General features: G+C 64.4%; 1 protein-coding gene across 1 annotated transcript in view; it reads right to left on the bottom strand.

The window, feature by feature from the left end:
* The window catches only part of RXRA (retinoid X receptor alpha), a 96,363-nt gene extending 79,679 nt beyond the window's left edge, over positions 1–16,684 (bottom strand). Inside the window, exon 1 of the mRNA XM_081066870.1 lies at positions 16,583–16,684. Within this exon, the coding sequence (XP_080922996.1) occupies positions 16,583–16,610 (28 nt within the window). The 5' untranslated portion in view covers positions 16,611–16,684. The remainder of the gene's footprint in view (positions 1–16,582) is intronic.
* Positions 16,685–17,618: the final 934 nt, after the last annotated feature.

Genomic DNA, 17,618 nt, shown 5'->3' with positions numbered 1-17,618 from the left:
TGCCGCCCCATCCTGCCTCAGTCGCCTCAGCAGCCCTTCCTAACCGACGGAGCCCTCAGGTGCCAGCAGCACACCTGGGGCCCGTCCGAGCTCTGAAAGGCCGGCACCCGGCATGCAGGTGAGCCGGTCCCCAACATCAGGGCCAGGTGGCCTCCTCTTCTGACCCCACAGCGGATCCTGGGTGAACCCAGCGCCTGTGCCGTAAACCGTAATGGTCTGCCTGTGCTGCCCGGGTCCTCCCCCACTGAAGACCTGCAACGGGCAGCTCAGTGCAGGGCCCCAAGCTCGGGCTCTGGGGCCCAGCGCCCTGTGGGACCGCGGCAGCGGGCCCCAGCTCCCTGCACCTCAGAATACAGGGACAGGGTGTGGCACTCGCCGCCGCACACGTGGTCCTGAGGATCTGCTCGGCCTCTCTGAGCCTCGTCCTCATCTGTAAAGGGAGCGCAGTGGGCCTGGCACAGGCTGGCACCTGGGCACGTGGTGGCCCACAGCTCGCCAGCCCTCCACCCGAAACCCCAACCCCGCTCAAGCCTGGGCACCTTGGTGGGCCTGGCACTTCCCCCCGTGGGATCTCACAGTTCAGGACGCCCACCATCAAATGCCCACGGGGAATCACGCGGGCCCCTCACCCCAGGCGGGACGTGAGGTGAGTGACGTGGGTGGTGACGTCACAGAGGTGGCCAGCGTGCATGCAGGTGAGGTGCCAGGGTTGTGGGTAATCCCTCGATTAGGGGCCAGGGGAGACGCCCCTCCACCCTGGGCTGTCCGCGTGCCCCATAGCCAGCAGCACCCACCATGTGAAGACCCCAGCTGGCCAGACGCACCAACAGCCCCCCACCCGAAGGGTGGGTTTCACTGACCCCACAGCAAGGCCAGTCCCTCAGTGAGTGAGACCAGGGCCCGCAGTAGACACGGTCTGAACAAGGTCGTGCCCAACGCTGCCCTCACCGCACCCTGGCCAGTCCGGCTGGAGGCAGGAATATACTCATATGTGTTTACCTGCACGTCTACAGCCCACCCCCCAGTGCATACGCCCACGCTCTCACCCTTTCTCCTCTGTCATGACCACCCCAAACCTCAACCTCCAGCTGAGAACCAGGGGAGGGGTGTGAGGAAACTGAGTCATGCACCAAGGCACACCAACTGCCACCCCAGGGGTTGAGAAAGGACCACCCCACAGAACTACCCAGCCAGGAGTGAGCTCCCCGTCACCAGGTGTATGCAAGCCAAGCAGCCGGGTCCCCCCCACCAGGGGTCACACACACACTCGCCTTCTTGGAGGGCTCCGGCCTGAGCCAGGAAGCCGGGTGGAGACTGGAAGGCGGGGGCCTATCTAACCAGAGTTGCTAAAAAGAGCCAACGGGGAAGTAAAAATAGGAAATAAAAATAAAATTGCTCCAGCCGCCCTGGTTGTTTGTGTAGGAAACAAGGCATCTCTCCGGGCGGGCTCAGCTCAGCCCCTCCCAGATGAGGAATGTCTCCCCCTCCCCCCAAATGTCCAGCTGCCACCAGGACTTCAGCCTCACACCCAGGGCCCAGGGCAGGACTTGCCGCAAAGAGAAATTGCAGAACCGGGTTTGCATGCCAGCTCTGCCACCCACCAGCCCCAAGACCTCGGACAAGGAGCTGAGCCTCGTATCTGTGCCTTAGCTTCCTTATCAGCAACAAGGTGCAGACCCACCTGGTACAAAGGGAGGGCAAGGGCAGCACCACAGCCCCCCACCACAGCAGGGGTGCCCCACCTGGGCCTGCCACACACTTCCCTCTGCCAGGTTTCCCTGGCAGCTCCTCCCCAGTGGCAGGCTCACTCTGCCCCAAGGTGGGCAGTCAGGAGAGAACACAACACACTAGAGGGAGAGACCGAGCCTGGCTCTCAGCTCAGACCTCAATTTCCTCAACTACACAATTAGAGGAAGCCTTCCTTCCTATCCTTTCCCGTTGGGCCTGTCCAGGCTTGGCACGAGGCTTGTTCTCACTAAAGTGTGCATGACTGACCCTGGGTACAGAACTCCACAGAAGAGAGTGGCCTGGTCCTGGAGCTGGGCACGGGAGGGCCGTGTGGGCCAGGGCACAGCCCGTGCCCCCAGTCGCCCGTGCTTCCATCCTTGGGACTCAGTGGATTCTGCACGACGGCTGTATTCAGTGAGGGACCTGCTGGGTCGCTGCTCGTCAATTGCTTGAGTCTGCCTAGAGCACCTGCTGAAAAGCACTCTGAGGGCTGCGGACGACTGGCGATGCCTGCCCCCGTCTAGGCCTGGGGCCGTGGGACGCGTAGCCCCCGTGGCCTACTTCAGAGTGCCCCTCCTCACTCCAGAAGCCCCGTCAGTCCCACCGCCTGTTCTGATGTTCGCTGCCCCCTTTGCCACTCCCTGGGGACTGGGCAGGGTCTGGGTGTAACATCACTGGTCTGACCCCACGCTGTCAGCCCCAAACCACCCTCCCCACAAGAGCCGGAGTTCTTTCTGGAAAACCCTCTGCACTCGGCCGTCTCCATTCTCTGGCCCTCAGGAGAAAACCCCAGTCCCTCCCACAGACCACCGCCCCCCAGCTGCATGCTCTTCTGACGCCACCGGGCTGACCTGCCTCTACCTTCCTGCACGCAGACGCGGCTGAGGCTGGTTCCGTTGCCGCGCTTTCCCCTCGGCCAGGGCTCCCGCTCCTCAGGGCACGAGCCCATCTGCCCCGGATGTGCCTGTACGTGCCCAGGGCACACTGGCTCACACACCCCTCCACACTCACAGGCTCACACACACATGCTCCGACTGGACCCCAGGCACACAAGGGACCCTGCCCAGTCCCTTCGCTCCGTAAGGTCTGGCTCCAAGTCCCCAAGGAGGGTCTGGGCAGGACAGGGACCCTGAGGCTGGGGCCAGAGAGGAAAGAAGGGTGCAGGGGACAACACGCCCACCACGTGATGCTGCCCTCCAGTCCGCAGAGCCTCTGAGCTGGCAGAGCACAGGTGGAGGTCCCGTGAGTGGGACAGAGGCTAAGACAGCACACCCGGGGCCCCGCCCCTTAGCCCCCAGGTCCTGGGGCCAAGCCAAGAGCAGGAATTGCAGCGGCCCACCCGACACAAACACGTGGGCTGGTGACCCAGATCCCGCCTCGAGGTCCAGGTCCAGGCCAGCGTGGGCCGCCAAGCACCCAGCTCAGAGTCCAGACAGACAGGCAGTGGACAGTCACCTCCTTGTTCTCAGAAACCGAGAGGGACACAGAGTCAACAGGGGAGTGAAGTCGGGGGGGGGGGGGCATCTCCAGAGCCCTGGAGGGATCTCCTCATTCTGGGGTCCCCCAAGGCCCCAGGTCCGCACAAGGCCTGCTTACCCCCCCCAGCGGTCATCGGCCTGCTCCTGCCCCTCACCCACGGGGCTGGGCAGAGCGCAGGGCCTGGCCTCAGTGCACGGCTGCAGTGATGGCCAAGGGGGGATACTGGCTGCCCCCTCTGATAACAAGCTCCGCAGCTTATCAGCCACATCCAGGGCCAGCGTGGCTCTAGGAGTCGTCCCCTCCGCCCGCCATCAGCCAGCCACGAGCGCATCCCCAATGCCCAACGCGGGAGACACAATAACGTCCACAAACAGATAAGTTTCAGCGCTGGGCTGCGGGCAGGGAGGCCGCCCACAGCCAGACTGCCCGCTGCGGCTGGGCAGACACCGCGACGAACACACCTCTCCCACGAACTGCGGCCAGCGACGGCACCCAGCGCCGTGACCCACCTCGTGACCTGGGACTGGGAGGGCCCGCACGAGCTGAGCCAGAGGGACGGGCAGGCCACCTGGGCTGAGGGCTGGTCACCCTGGAACCAGAGCTGCCTGCGTTGGCAGCCACACCCTGACACGAGGAGGCGCTCTCATCACCAAGGCCTTTCTTTTTAAACTCCCAGCCCACGCTAGCCATGGGGAGCCAGGCCGGGGCCGTGTCCACACAGCTGCCCACCCTTCCAGGCTGAGGAGAGAGGCCAGAGGTCCATGGACAGCACCGGCTGACTGGCCTGGGGCCTGGCCCGGGGGGAGTTGAGCAGCAGGGACACGTGGCAGCAGGTCTGTGGGCACCCAGGCCCGCCCACACTTGGCTGCAGCGTCTCCGGTAACCCTCAGGCGTCCTAGGGTGCAGGGACTGTCATGAGCCCCATTCACAGATGTGGAACCTGAGCTGGCGCCCAGACGACGCCATGTCAGCCCAGAGCACAGGTTCAGGGCGGCCCAACTGCCTGGGTCCAGGCAGCACTGGCCCAGGACGCGCCTCCCGCTTCTGAGTGCCCAGGCCAGCCCTCTGGCCACCCCAGTGCCAGGCGAGGGGCAGCCCATGACCTCACACACACCACACCCGCTGCATCCCGGCCACAGCAGAAGGGTAACCTGTCTCACGACAACGGCCAAACATCCTTTCAATAGGTCGTCAGAGGGCAGAGACCCTGGGCTGGGGGGAGAGGGCAGGGCGGGAATAAGCCCGGCACCCATCACCCCCTCCTCCTCAGGGGGGACTGGGGGCACCGCCCTGCCGCTGGCTTCTTCCTGGCCCTTAGAGCTCTTCTGGCTGCCGCTCTATGGCCACAGACCCACCAGCATGTGAGAGCAAGGCCAGCTGACCCCCCCAGGAAAAGCGTCCTGAGAAATGAAAGTGGAAGCTGAGGGGGGGGTCCCGCCTCGGAAGCCTGGCTCAAACCCCCCCTCATCCAGGCAGCCTGCAAGGACCCCTCTCAGGGGGCCCTGCACCGGCCGGCTCCTCCTCGGCTCTCCGGGTCCACCCTCCGGTGACCTCGTCCCACTGCCAGGCTTTCCTGCCACCTGCAGGACGGCACCGCACCGCCCAGGCCTCGCCCCCACACTCCCCGCGCACACACTGCCCACCCGAGCTCTCCCAGTGGGTGTCACAGCACGGCCCACACCCAAGACCTAATCATCCCCCAGACCTGCTCACTCTGCGGTTTGCCTCGCTCAGTAAAAGGCACACGTCCCCCCAGGTACTCAGGCCCAAAGAGTGGGACCACTTCACCCGGTTACCCTCCCCCACCCTGCCCTCCAGCCCCCACTTATCACACAGCAGCACAGCCTCCTCCCAAGCACAGGCCAGACACCCCCTCCCGGGCCCAGGACCCTCCAATGGCTCCACACCCATGGGGCCAGAAGATCCGGAACATTCTCGCCCTCTGAGTCCATCTCTACCTCCCCCCTCACTGGCTGGGCTCCAGCCACACAGGCAGATTCAAGGAGCTCTGCCCAGAAGGCCTCTGACAAAACAAGCTTACACCCAGGTCTGAAGATGCAAAGCTGACTTCTCCCAGAGAACTCCTATTCATCCTTCATGACCCAATTCACAGGGCCCAACCCACGGAACACCAGGGCAACGTGCTGTCACTGCTTCTGTGCCCCCTCTGCTTCCAGACACCCTCACGCCATTGCCTCCCCCAGACCGGGCGCAGGAGTAACTCCCACCAGTCAACTTCAGCTCCACACGCACCGTGGGTGACCTGCCCAGACACACTTTACAGAGAGATAAGAAACCCGGTCCAAGGGGACACTCTGTCAAGTGGCAGGGCTGGCGTCCATCCCAGTCCATCTGACCCCAAGCACCACTCACCCCTTGGAGGCTGGGCCTCGCTCAACTCTGCCTCCCCAGCAGCCCGCAGGAGCCAGACATCTGTGGACAGACAGCCGGTCAGATGGACAGATGGATGGATGGACAGCTGGCAGGTGGGAGGTTTGCTCTGAAATCTTGAGCAGGCCTTGACCCCCCCACACCCACCCAATGGCCAAGTTTCAACACAGTGCTTAGCGGCAGAGAAAGGAGCCAGGACCCAACATGGGACTCAGGGTGCCCCACTCCGCACCTGGGTACCGAGGCCAAGGAAACCAGGTTCTGTCCAGCAGCACGTGGCAGGTGCGTCTAAAGCAAGCAGAGCTGAGGGTGGGAGCTCACCCCTTGGGCAGAAACACACGAGGTCCCAGCCTTGGCCTCAGGCTCCCTGAGGGCTCCCAGGGCCCCCAGGGCCCCCAGCACCAAGCTCGGGCCCAGCATATCCCCTTGGGCAGCAGCCGAGCCATCGTCCCAGGAATCAGCACCCGGCTAGACACGCAGCAGGACGTCCCTCCCTTTAAAGTCGGGCTGGACCCCCAGAAGGAGGATGATTGAAACCATGATGATAATTTTAAAAGTCAACTCTGCAAGGGGTGGGCTTACCCCCACGACATTTCTGAAGTGGAGGATACGGGGGAGAGTCTGTAGAGAGCACGGACTCGTCCAACAGACGTGGGGCTGGCACAGCGCCTGGCACTGTGGGCTCAGCAAACGAGACCTACAACCAACCGCACTGCCGAGCAGGGGCTGTGGTCCCAGAGCCGCACGCCGGACGGACGGACGGACGAGTGGTGGCGGCCAGGGTCGGGGTGGGAGGGGCAGCACACGGCAGTGCCCAGCCCCCACCTCTAACTGGCTCCAACATCCTTCCTTCCATTTTACAAATGAGGAAACCGAGATAAAGAGGGAGGAAGTCACAAAGTTCATGTGGTAGAGCGGGAATGGAATGGGCAGGAGCCCTGAGCATGCCACCCCCTTGGTCCATCAGCTGCGGGGGTCAGCCTCTTGTGGGGGAGCTTCCCGGGGTCCCAGCCTCAGGGGAGGCAGACCGGCAGACTGGTGCCCCGACCTTGTGCCCAGGGAGACACAAGAGGGAGGAGGGAAGGCCCTGCCCCCTCCCCGCTGACCCTGCCCCTCGGCCAGCACTGCCCTGCCCCAGCCATGGCCCACCTCAGCACGCCTGAGCCCAGAGTGGCCTGGCAGCCAGTGCCTAAGGCCCCACCTTCCACCCTCCTCCCGACCTTGATCCTGGGCAGAAAGTCCAGGAGCAGGGGTGGGGCGGGGGCGGCTCCACCACCTCCCCTGGACTCTGGCCCCAATCAGAGCTGTTTTCCTCAGTGCCGGCAAGGAGAGGGTGAAGGGCCATCAGACAGCCCAGCGCACACAGGAGATTCCTGGGCAAATGATACCTAGGACTGCTCACGGGAGAGGGGCAGGGGCCGTGGCAGCGGATGGACCACGGGATGTGGGGACACACAGGGTGGGGAGGAGGCCCGACAATGGCACTCACGCCGCCAGGAGCCAGAGATCCAAGCTGGCGCAACCACTCGTGGGGGGCCAGAGCGGGTCCTGCTCCAGACCAGGACAGTCCAGGGCCTGGGAAGCAGAGGGGACATGAAGCCAGCAGGGGACTGGCTCAGAGGGGGCACGGTGGCAGCCAGGCCCACTCCCAGCTCCACCTCCTCCCGGGGTTAATTATTCCCAGAGCAGCTGACCACACCCCCACGCTCACAGGGTTCCTCCCCAGCAGACCTGCCACCCAGCCAGCCAGCGGCAGGCAAGAGCCTGGCCATGCAGTCGGCACTTCTGGAATCCTCCAGGGAGGACCGCTACCCAGAGCCACACGGACAGCCCCTCTCCACACCCAGAACTCCCTGCGAAGGGTCCACCCATGCTCCAACGACTGCCTTCCCACAGTCCACCCAACAAACTGCTATTCATACCTTAAAGCTCACCTGCACCATCACCTCCCCTCTGCAGCCGCCCGGACTCCCCAGGCAGGGCACAGGTGAGGCACATGAGGCCCACACAGGGGAATGTGCTGGCCCAGGACCACACAGCCCTCAACCCGGAGCTGCCACTCATCACACAGGGTAACCTCTTTCACCATCAAGTTTTAACACAAGAAAGCCAGGGAGGAGAGTGAGTGGTGTGGCAGGAGAGGCCACAAGCCACGAGACACTGAGCAGAGGCCTGGCCTCCAGCCCGGGGTGGGGGGCCATGGGGGGTCATGGACAGTTCCAGTAGGCAAGGTCAGAGCCCAAGGGGAGAGGGGCTGGCCTGCCTTGGGTGGTGGCCAGCATGACCCCACTGTCCCCTGCTCAACCCAGCCCCAATTCGTGAGGTTCACTGTTTCCCCATTACATGCTGCTCAGCCCCGAAGTGTCTCTCCCAACACTCCTCGTTCAAAACCAGAATTGGCCAACTGGAGTGACCACGCTCCCCACCATAGCCACCTCGGCGCGCATGGCCTCCTAGCCCCCCAGGGTCCCAGCCAGGCCCTGCCCCCCTCAAATGGGGAGATAAGACAGCCATTTCCTGAGGACCTGGTCCCCAGCTGTGCCATCCCACCCAGACAGCCACCCAGCTCAGGGGAACCAGGCCAAGGCACCAGGAGGGAAGGGCAGAAGCCTCTGGCAGCCAGAGGGCCCCAGGGAAACTGAGGCCCAGAGAGGAGGGACATGCCGGGCTGCAGCGACCCCGGTTAGGGAGCAGACCTGCGTAACCGCCCAGGCCCCAGAATGCACCCCTGCTGAGAGCAGGGAAAGAGGGCTCAGGGGAACCCCCCCCCCCCCCCCCCCCGGGCTCAGCACAACAAACCTCTCCCAGGAGCAACAGCGAAAGCCTCTGCTGAAGGCACCCTAAAACCACTCTGGACGAAGCTGGTCTCTGGGTGCATGGTAGGCGCTGACTGTCTCAAGGAAGGACCCCATCGAGGCTCGGCCCCCAGAGTTGAATTTCCGGGTCCTCACCAGCCAGGGCACCCTAGGCACATCATTCAACCGTCCCGAGTCTGTAGCCCTCATCCCCAAAACGTGGCAAGACAGCCCCCCACCTCATGGGCCTGTCCACGTAGACAGGTGACCTCAGGACAGCTGAGCACAGGGCCACCACGGCTGCCACCATTGACCAACGCTGCCCAACGGCCGGCCATGCCTCTCAGGGACAAACAGACAACAAGGCAGGCGCTGTGGACATGAGGCCTGAGTTTGCAGGAGAGCAGGGGCTGGGCCGGCCGCCAGCCCCCACCAGGGCCCTGGGCTCCTCCTCTATAGCACAGGGATGGAGCTGCCGCCGGTGGACGGTCAGTGTGGGGTCTTCTCCATCCCACGCCTCAATCAGACACACGTGCTGGGGGCTGCAGGGCTGCACTCGCCCCGGCCGGGCCCTGCCCTCAGGAAGCCTCGGAAACAAGAGGAGGCGAGGCGGGCGGCCAGCACGTCCCGGGCACACGCTGGCCAACGCCTGCTCTCCCAGGTCGGCCCTGAGCCTCCACGTACCCACAGGGAAATGGCAAGGCAAGTAAGGCAGGGCCAGCCGACCTGACAGTGGGGCTTGGACCCAGGCAGTTCGGCACCGAGTCCAAAACTGTGCCCAGTGCCCTGCACTCTCTACCGTGTGGGAACAGCGGCCGTAGGTTTCCGGAAGAACATGGCTTTGGAGCTGATCCCACAGGCAGACGAAGAGGGGAAGGGGAGCAGGCGTCCCAGGCAGAGGCACAGGGCCAGCCAGGCGCACAGGTGCCAGAAGGCTTTGGACACGGCGGCATTGCAGCACCTGGGCTGTCACTGCCTGACCTCTGCCCGGGGCGAGTGCGGACACTTAAGCTAAATTGGTCAATTATGGGATACTTAGATCCCTCCGGGGGCTGCCCAGCCTCCCTGGTTCAGGCGGCAGCACCAGGAAACCTGTTGAATCAGTAACCTCATTACAGCCCGGGGCCCGGGTGTGGCCGGCTCTGAACTCCTCGGGGCTTATCCAAGACCCACGGAGCCTATACACACACAGTCTGGCCCCCGCCCAAGTCACTCTCCCCTCCCTCCCCTCAGCACTGCATGCTCCAGACTCAGCACAGCGGCCGCCACTCTACAGAGACCCGTCACCACCAGCCCTGTGCCCAGGACAGTCAGGGAAACTAAGGCACAGCTGGAAACCACTGTTGCTCCAAGGAGTCCAGAGACATGCAGGGAGGCCAGGGCCAGGCTCGGGTCAGCCCAGAAACCGAGCGAGGGCTCCCCTTTGCCTGCCGGGCCCCAGATGACAGAGCTCGAGGCTACGTGCCTCAGGAACTCAGAGCCAAGGGCCAGTCGAGGACCCCAAGGGCCCGCCTACATCCCATCCCCCAGCCCCAAGGCCCGTTCCCACCATAGCCCTCGGGTCCTGCCCTGACCCTAGCAGGCTCAGCTGCTCTGCCCTCCGTGGACAGCCTGTCCCCCCAACTTCATCCTGTGCTCTGGGTCTGGCATGTCCTTCCCAGGCCTGGGCCGCCGGCCCATTCCAGCACTTTTCCCAGAGACCCCAGGCCCCCTCACTCGTGCCGCTAGCTCACAGGCCCTAGGATGTCTCCATCAACATGGGGGTGGGAGACACATGGGGTAGAGAGCACCTCCCCAGGGACAGGCCAAGGGCCCAAAGGCCAGGAAGAGAGCTGGGGCTCAGGGGTGAGGGGGGGTCCTCTCAGCCCCATGCTCAGGGGTGGTGGGCATCTGCAGCCCAACAAAGCTGCCCAGTCTGATCCCCAAGATGCCACTCGGAGTCCCCCGTCCCCAGCTCTGGCTGCTCTGCTGAGGGCAAGGGGAAAGAGGCCACTCACAGGGGCCCCTGCTGTCAGGCTCCAAGCCCACCTAGGACCTGCCTCCTTCCAGCGCCGGCCTGCCTCCAGCCCCCCTTCTGCACAGAGCTGGAGGCCCAACCCAACCATCTACACCACCCGGCCACGGCCACCCCGGACCCCGGACCCCCACACACCCGACCTGGCTCCAGGGCCCCACCTAGAAACTGGGTCTGTCCGCACATTGCAGCCTCCCCCAGCTCCTGCCACATGGGCCTCTGGGCCTTTGTCCACCCGGAGTTACCCTCCCCCACCACCTGTCGCAACCGTCTCTCCTTCAGAGCCCACACCAGAGCAGCTACAACAGGAGACCTTCCCCAGCCGTCCACTCGTCACACGTGTCTCCGCAGGACGGCAGGAGCAGGCCAGCACCCGGCAGGTGTGCCCTCGGCACCTGTGGAATGAATCCAGCCAGCAGACCTGGGTCCTTCTAAGGAAGAGGCTGTCGAGACTGTTAGGATCGGCAGGGAAAGCTGAGCATGTACAGGTGTGTCCGTGTGTAGATACATGCATGTTCACACGTGTGTTCACGTGCATTCGTGCATACATGTCCGTGCATTCCACGTGTACATGTGTATGTGCATGTGTACATGTGCGCATGCGTGGGCATGCATTCGTGTGCATATGCATTTGTGTGTGCGCATGTGTGTTGGGGGTGGAGACTACAGAGGTAACCAAGACCCCACCCTGCCCTGGGGACCCAGTGTGGCCGTCCTTGCCCAGCCCCCCTCCACCAGGTTCCTCAGGAATGTGCTACCAGACAGCTCTGCCCTGACAGGGAGAGCAGGTGAGAGCCGGCCGCCAGGCCACCGGGGTCCCCAGGCTGTGCCCCTGGCTGCCGTCCTAACCCAGGCGTTCCAGCCCACTGACAACCCACCCCTGCCCCACCTCAGCCCAGGACAACTGTGGATAAGGATCAAGGGTCTCCAGTCCCCAGAAGGCCTTCAATGGGTGAAAGGGAGAGAACGGACAGAGTGAAGCTTCATCCATCTACCAAATCCCACAGGATAAAACACTCGCTCACCCAAGGGCCTGAGACCCACAACGGGGCCCCCAGGGAGCCAGGCCGGGGCGCAAACCCGGACCCCAGCAGGCGAGCGGCTTCAGAAGATGCTCCCTGAGGATCAGGAGGGCTGGGGGAGCGGTGCCCCCACGCCAGGGACGGGTTCTGCTCGGCTAGTGCTCAGGCCCCGCCAGACTGGGAAATCACCTTGCTGAGGAAAAGCAGGCAGAGCCACGCAAAGACGCTGCATCAGCACCACGGCCGTGACAGGCCTCACCCAGGCCTCCGTTTCCCCATCTGCTCACAGGGGCCATCTCTGCGAAACCTCCACGCGTCCCAGGTGTATAGCACGTGCCCATGGATGGAGCCATCGGCACCCTTGAAGGGGCAGTGCAGGGCCCTGAACAAGCTGGGACACACTTAGAAAAACAGGACAGGCAGGAACCACGGAGATCCATCTGGATGAGGTGACAAGGAAATCAGGCCCTGAGCGGCGACCTTGTTCACCCACTGCGCTCACACCGGGCGTGGGGACACAGGGACACAGAGACATGGGGAGACAGAATCACAAGGGCATGGAGTCATGGGGATATGGGGACACAGATTCACAGGGACACAGACACACAGGGTCACAGGGACACGTGAAAAACAGCAGCGGGCAGAGCTGCAGGTAGGGCCTGGCTGCAGAGGCGAGCACAGTGCAGCCAGAGACGGCTGAGTGAGAGTGTGAGCACGTGTGCCGTGTGCACACACCCAGGCCCTGCACGGCCTGGGCCAGTGTGATGTGGCTGCTTTCTGCTCCATTTCACGCGCGTTCAGCTGCTGAGCTAGACAATCGCTTTGTAACTCTAGGGTGCAATTTCCCTGTCTGGGAGGCGCCGGGGCACAACTCAGAACAGCTCGTGCAGGCTCAGCGGGTGCAAACGAGTCCCGGGCCCCATCCCCTCCTGCAGGCCTCGAGGAGTCCGTGCAGTGGGGTCCCAGCAGGGCGAGGGCGCCCAGACCAGGAAAGGACGCAGGCAGCCCTCTTTTCCTGAATCTGCTCGAGCACTTGATGGCACCAGCCATCGCCCCTGCGTCGGAGTCATGTTTTGGTCCCACACTCAGACCTGGGCCACACCCTGACCCAGACAAGAGGCAGAGATAGACACGCCCCTACAACCCGCCCGCTGCCCAATACGTGCGTCCATTTTGCAGATGGAGAGCTGAGGCTGAGAGGCCGAGGGGCAGGCCACACACAGGCAGCAAGCATGGAGGACCAGACCACGAGCCCAGCAACAGGACACAGCCCTGGGGCAGGAAGGTGCAGCTCCTGGGGTCCTCCCAGGGATGGCCATGTCATTCCAGGAAAAGTGGGGGGGGAGCAAGTGACAAAGGGACCTGAATAGAAGGGAGAAGAAGAGAGTGCAGCTTTTAAAATGTAAATGTTGTAGGCAGGGGAGGGGAGAGGAGGGAAGGGATGAGCCCTCTCACCGACCCTTCCTAGCATCCCTGAAATCGACCTGCTCTGCCTCGGGAAGGTCTGGAAGGTGATTCCCAGATGACACCAGCCCCACCAGCCACAGTCCAGACACCCAGGCTCCTGAGGACCCAAACCCCTGGCCCCACCAATGCCCAGTTCCCGTGGAAATAAGCCAATTAATGAGCCCCCTCAAGGCCCTGGCCACAAAAGGCGACTGCACACGACAAACTTGGAGTCGGTAGAGAAGGAAGGAGGGCAGGTCTTGGCTTGTGAAGCCTCGACACCATGACGGTGGCCCAGAGTGAGCCAGCTCAGTGGCCTCTGCTCTGTGCCCCACGGAGAGCAGCTGAACCGGGCCCAGCAGCTGGGACGGAGCGCTCTTCTCCGAAAGGGCGGACCTTGCTCACCACTCTCGAGGCCACGGCCCTGGAGCATGCCAGCTGTGGAAAGAGCCCACACAACGCAAAAACATGAAACTCCACAGGCGGCTTCCACTGGCTCTGGGCAGGCTTTCAAGTCTCTCTCTCTCTCTCTCTCTCTCTCTCTCTCTCTCTCTCTCTCTCACACACACACACACACACTCATTCACTCACTCACTCACCTCAGGGCCCCTCCCCTGGTGCCAGAGCCCCAGGAGTGCACACTCAGCCCCAGTCAGACGGGGCCCACCCCCGAGCACCCATTCTATGCCCACACAGTAATTCTACAACTACCCCACCTCCAGGCCTTCTTTCCCAGGAGAAGAAACGAAGACCACAAACAGAAAGCATCCCAGAGCCACAAAGGGGGCCAAGGGAAAGCAGGCAGAGGGCCTCCTGGAGGAGGTGCCGCTCCCCTCGGCCCTGAAGGACAAGTACAGCTGGAAGAGCTGGTGGAGCTGGGAGCAGGGCTGCTCGCTCAACTCTGCCTAATCCTGGCTCAGAGCCGCCCGGCCCTCCCTCCTTGGCCTGTCCTGGGGGCCCCCAGCTCGTCCCACCCATGTTGTGCAGAGGGAATCCGGGCTGCACACTGGGCCCAGACACGACAGCCAGGCCCGGGCAAAGAGGCAGGCTGGCAAGGCCACAGCCACGGTCAGGCCACACGTGAGGGCTGTTTTTCTCACCCTGACACTTCTCCATGCACAAACAGAGCCCCCTCCGGAGTTTACCAAAACAAACGCCCCAACAGTGAGCAGTGCCCAGGAGACAGAACTGCCTGGGCAGGCAGACTCCAGCCCGGCCTCCCAGCCCAGACTCCAGCCCGGCCTCCCAGCCCAGACTCCAGCCCGGCCTCCCCGGAGTCATGTGATCCTGTTATTTCGAGAGGCCCTGGAACATGCTCTATTTTGGGTCCCGAAGGCTCTGATTTTACCAGAAGCCCCTCACCAGGGTTCTAAGCTCTCCCAGGTCCCAAAGAACCCCCCCAGGGGGTGGACAGTAGGCCTATCATTCTGCTACTGGCCACCCACCCCTCCCCGGGCAAACGGGCCACTAGCTGCCAAGGAGGTGGGGGGGGGGGGAGTCTGGTATGGTCTGAGACCTCTGGACTTCTTTTGCAGGCTCAGCTGTCTAGTCCCACTGGCCAGGCTGATGGCAGCACAGGCTTTGCCCCCTAACGGGTGCGTGGGCACTGGCGAGCACTGGGCAACAAGGGCCGGAAGCAAGGGCTGCCTCAGGCGAGTCTCTCGGCCTTCAGATCTGTGCCTGGAACTCATCCCTGCCCTCACTGGGTAGCTCAGAAGGCAGCAGCTGGAGGCTCTGGGCGGGTGAGGGAGAGGTCCCAGGCCCAGCAAGCCCTGTGGCACTGGGCACTGAGAGGAAGAAGCCCTCTCTGCCTGAGGCCCCAAAAGGGGCCAGACAGCTAAAAGGGACGGTACAGCCTTCTCAGAGCTCCAGCCCTGGCCTGGACTGCCAGCCAGGCCCTGGACAAGCAGGGCCTTCTGACACTCACCCCCCACGGGGAATTAGGCTGTGTTGACAAAAGGGCTTAGGCAAGTAGCCGCTTAAATGGACCTTCACCTCCACTGGACTTCAGAGCTGGTCACAAGCTTAGAAAAAATAAAATGTAATGAGAGCCCAGGCCTCTCTGCTCAGGCCTGGGACTTGCAGGCTGCCTGGGAGGCCACTCGTGTCGGGGAGAAGCCCCCAGCCTCCTTGCAGTAGAGGGGTGCACCCATCCAGGTTCCTGCGGCAGTGGCTGGGAGGCAGCTCTCCTCTTCAGGGAGACGCTGGCACAGCCACCCTGGGTCCTGGGCCCCCCATGTGCCAACTCCCAGGATGTCAGGGACACGGGTCTGTCCTGCTCCCGGTACCCAGCAGGGAGAGGTAGGAGGGAGGACAAGACAGAGCTGAGCATTCTTGTTCCAGAAGAGATCCTATGGGAGAGCCCAGTTTTATGTGTCTGTGCACATGCACGCACAAGTGTGCAAAGCTTTAATGTCGGCCCACACAGGAGCCTGCCAGCCCCATACGAGGCCCGGCAGCAGTAAGTCACAAACAACTCAGCTTTCTTCCCTGCTCCACACGGTCAGGCACACCACGGACTGGTGGGCTGAATCCCAAACCCACCGCTTTGCAGCCTGGGGCCTCAGCCTTTCCTAGTCAGTTTTCTTATCTGCAAAATGGCATGAGTGCCCACTCCTGGGGCTTCGGGAGGACCAAGCGCCTGCCAAGGTTTTCATCACATAGTCAGGGAGGGAGTCTTAGATTTGACAAACTTGGAACCTTACCCCAGGCACCCTGCAGCACACCCTCTGTGAGTGCCTGGTGCTCATTCCCTGGCCCTGACTTCTGGGGCGCACCAGCTCCCAATCTCACCAAGGTCCTTGCAGCCCTGCTGGGTTCTGACCACCAACCGGGTAGCCAACATGCACCCCAGGCTTCGGGGGCAGGGGTGGGGGGGGAGACTGGCCGTTGGGGTTTCATTCAGTATCAGCTGTTTTAATTTCCATTCAGGACAAATCCTTCACCCAGCCTGACAGCCTGGCTGCCGTCCCCACCACCAAATTAATATCCCTGCCGGTGCTCATTTATAAAGTCTCCCCACGCCCTCCCCCTTGCCTGCCTCTCACCGCCTCCCAAACCCTCGGGAGGGCACGGGCTGGGGGGCGCCTGGCCAGGCCCCGTCCTCCTCCTCGGTGGGTGCTGGCCAGGAGTTGGAGCGCAGTCCAAGGCAAGAAAGACACGGGGCGGGATGGCAGGGGGAGGACAGGAAAGCTGACCCTCCGTGCCTCTGGGGTCCCCCCCAAGTGTAGGGCGGGCGCCGCAGCACGACCCGAGGGCAGCCCGCCTGCGCCGGGGCGAAGGCCCCCAGTTCTGGGAGGGGGCCTTCGTGGGCTTGCCGTTCCCGGTCCTCTGGCCCCGCGGTGGCCGGGCCCAGCGCGCCCGGGCCGCTCCGGGGAGGAGGGTCCCGTGCGCTCCAGCCGGCGGCCTTCTGGACTCGGCGGCCGGGGGCTGCGAGCGCACAAGTTGCTCCGCCCGCCCGGCCCGGTCGCTGCGCCGCCGGCTGGAGCCGGGCGCCGGGGCCGCGGGGCGCCGCCAGGCCACCGGGCAGCCAGCCCCGTCCCGCCGCCCTCCCGCTCCGCGACCCCGGGGGCGGCGCGCGCGGGGAAAAGTTGCCGGGCCCCCGCCCCGGGCACAGCGCCCCGACCCCGCGGAGGCCGGGCGGGGGGCGCCCCGCGCGCTCCAGGAACGCGCCCCCGCCCGCCGCCCGCCGGCCCGCGAGCACTCACCGAGCGGCAGGAAATGTTTGGTGTCCATGTCGGCGGCGGCTCGGCGAGCGCGGCGGCCCCCGGCGCGGCCGGCCGAGCCCGGGCGGCGGGAGCCGGCGGCGGCGGGGCGGCGGCGGCGCGCGGAGGCCGCGGCGCGGCGAGTTGTTGCAAAAGTCGCCCAACAATGTAAACTACTTGAGCTGCGCGCCGCCGCCGCGCGCCCGCGCCCGCGCCCCCGCCGCGCGCGCCCGCGCCCCGCTCCGACCGCGGCGGCGCCGGCGGGGGGGCGGCGGGGGGCCCGCGACGGGCGCGGACTCGGCGCAGCGCCGCCGCCCCACCCGGCGCTCCCGCCCCTCCCGCGGCTCGCGCGCGCGCCCGGCCCCGCCCCCCCCGCGCGCGCCCGCGGCCGGCCCGCCCGCCCGCCGAGTTGTGAGCGAGCCAGCGCGGGGCAAACTTGCAAGTTGGCCTCCGCCAGGGGTTCCCGGGAGCCGCGCGGGGGCGGCGGGGCGGGGGCGGGGCGCGGGCGGCAGCAGAATTCCCTCCCCGGCCTGCCAAAAAGAAGAGAAAGCCACCGGGGCGGTGGAAGAGAGCGGTGCGGCCAGCCCGACGCCGCAGGGCCATTGTCTGCGCGGCCACACAAAGCGGCCGGCCGCGCCGACTCCGGCCCCGCACGGCCCGCGGCCGACAGTAGGGAAACTGAGGCCCGGGTTGCCAAGCCCTGACGCGGGAGCACGGGCTTGGCTCCGCCGCGAGGCGTCTGTTTTCTGGGGCCCACCCCCAGGCAGTCCCCTGCTTCATGCGTGGGGGGAAGCATAGGCCAAGGGCACCTTAGCCCCACCCCCACTGACGGACCCACGGGCAGAAGGGTGGGGGGACGGGGTGCTCACGCTTCCGCTGTAAGGCTGACCCCCACTTTGGGACCCCGCTTGAAAGGCACCAGGCTGGGAGGAGCTGCTGAGAGTTGGGCACTGACTTTGTGGCCGGTGGCTATTTTTATGCCTTGGGTAGTTCTTCGCCTTGACTTTCATATTCAGGATTTGTTTGTATAAAAACGAAA

This window comes from Rhinolophus hipposideros (genome assembly GCF_964194185.1).
Source record: "Rhinolophus hipposideros genome assembly, chromosome: 11".
NCBI lineage: Eukaryota > Metazoa > Chordata > Mammalia > Chiroptera > Rhinolophidae > Rhinolophus > Rhinolophus hipposideros.
The sequence above is the reverse complement of the archived record's forward strand: the minus strand, read 5'-3'. Positions and strand labels throughout refer to the sequence as shown.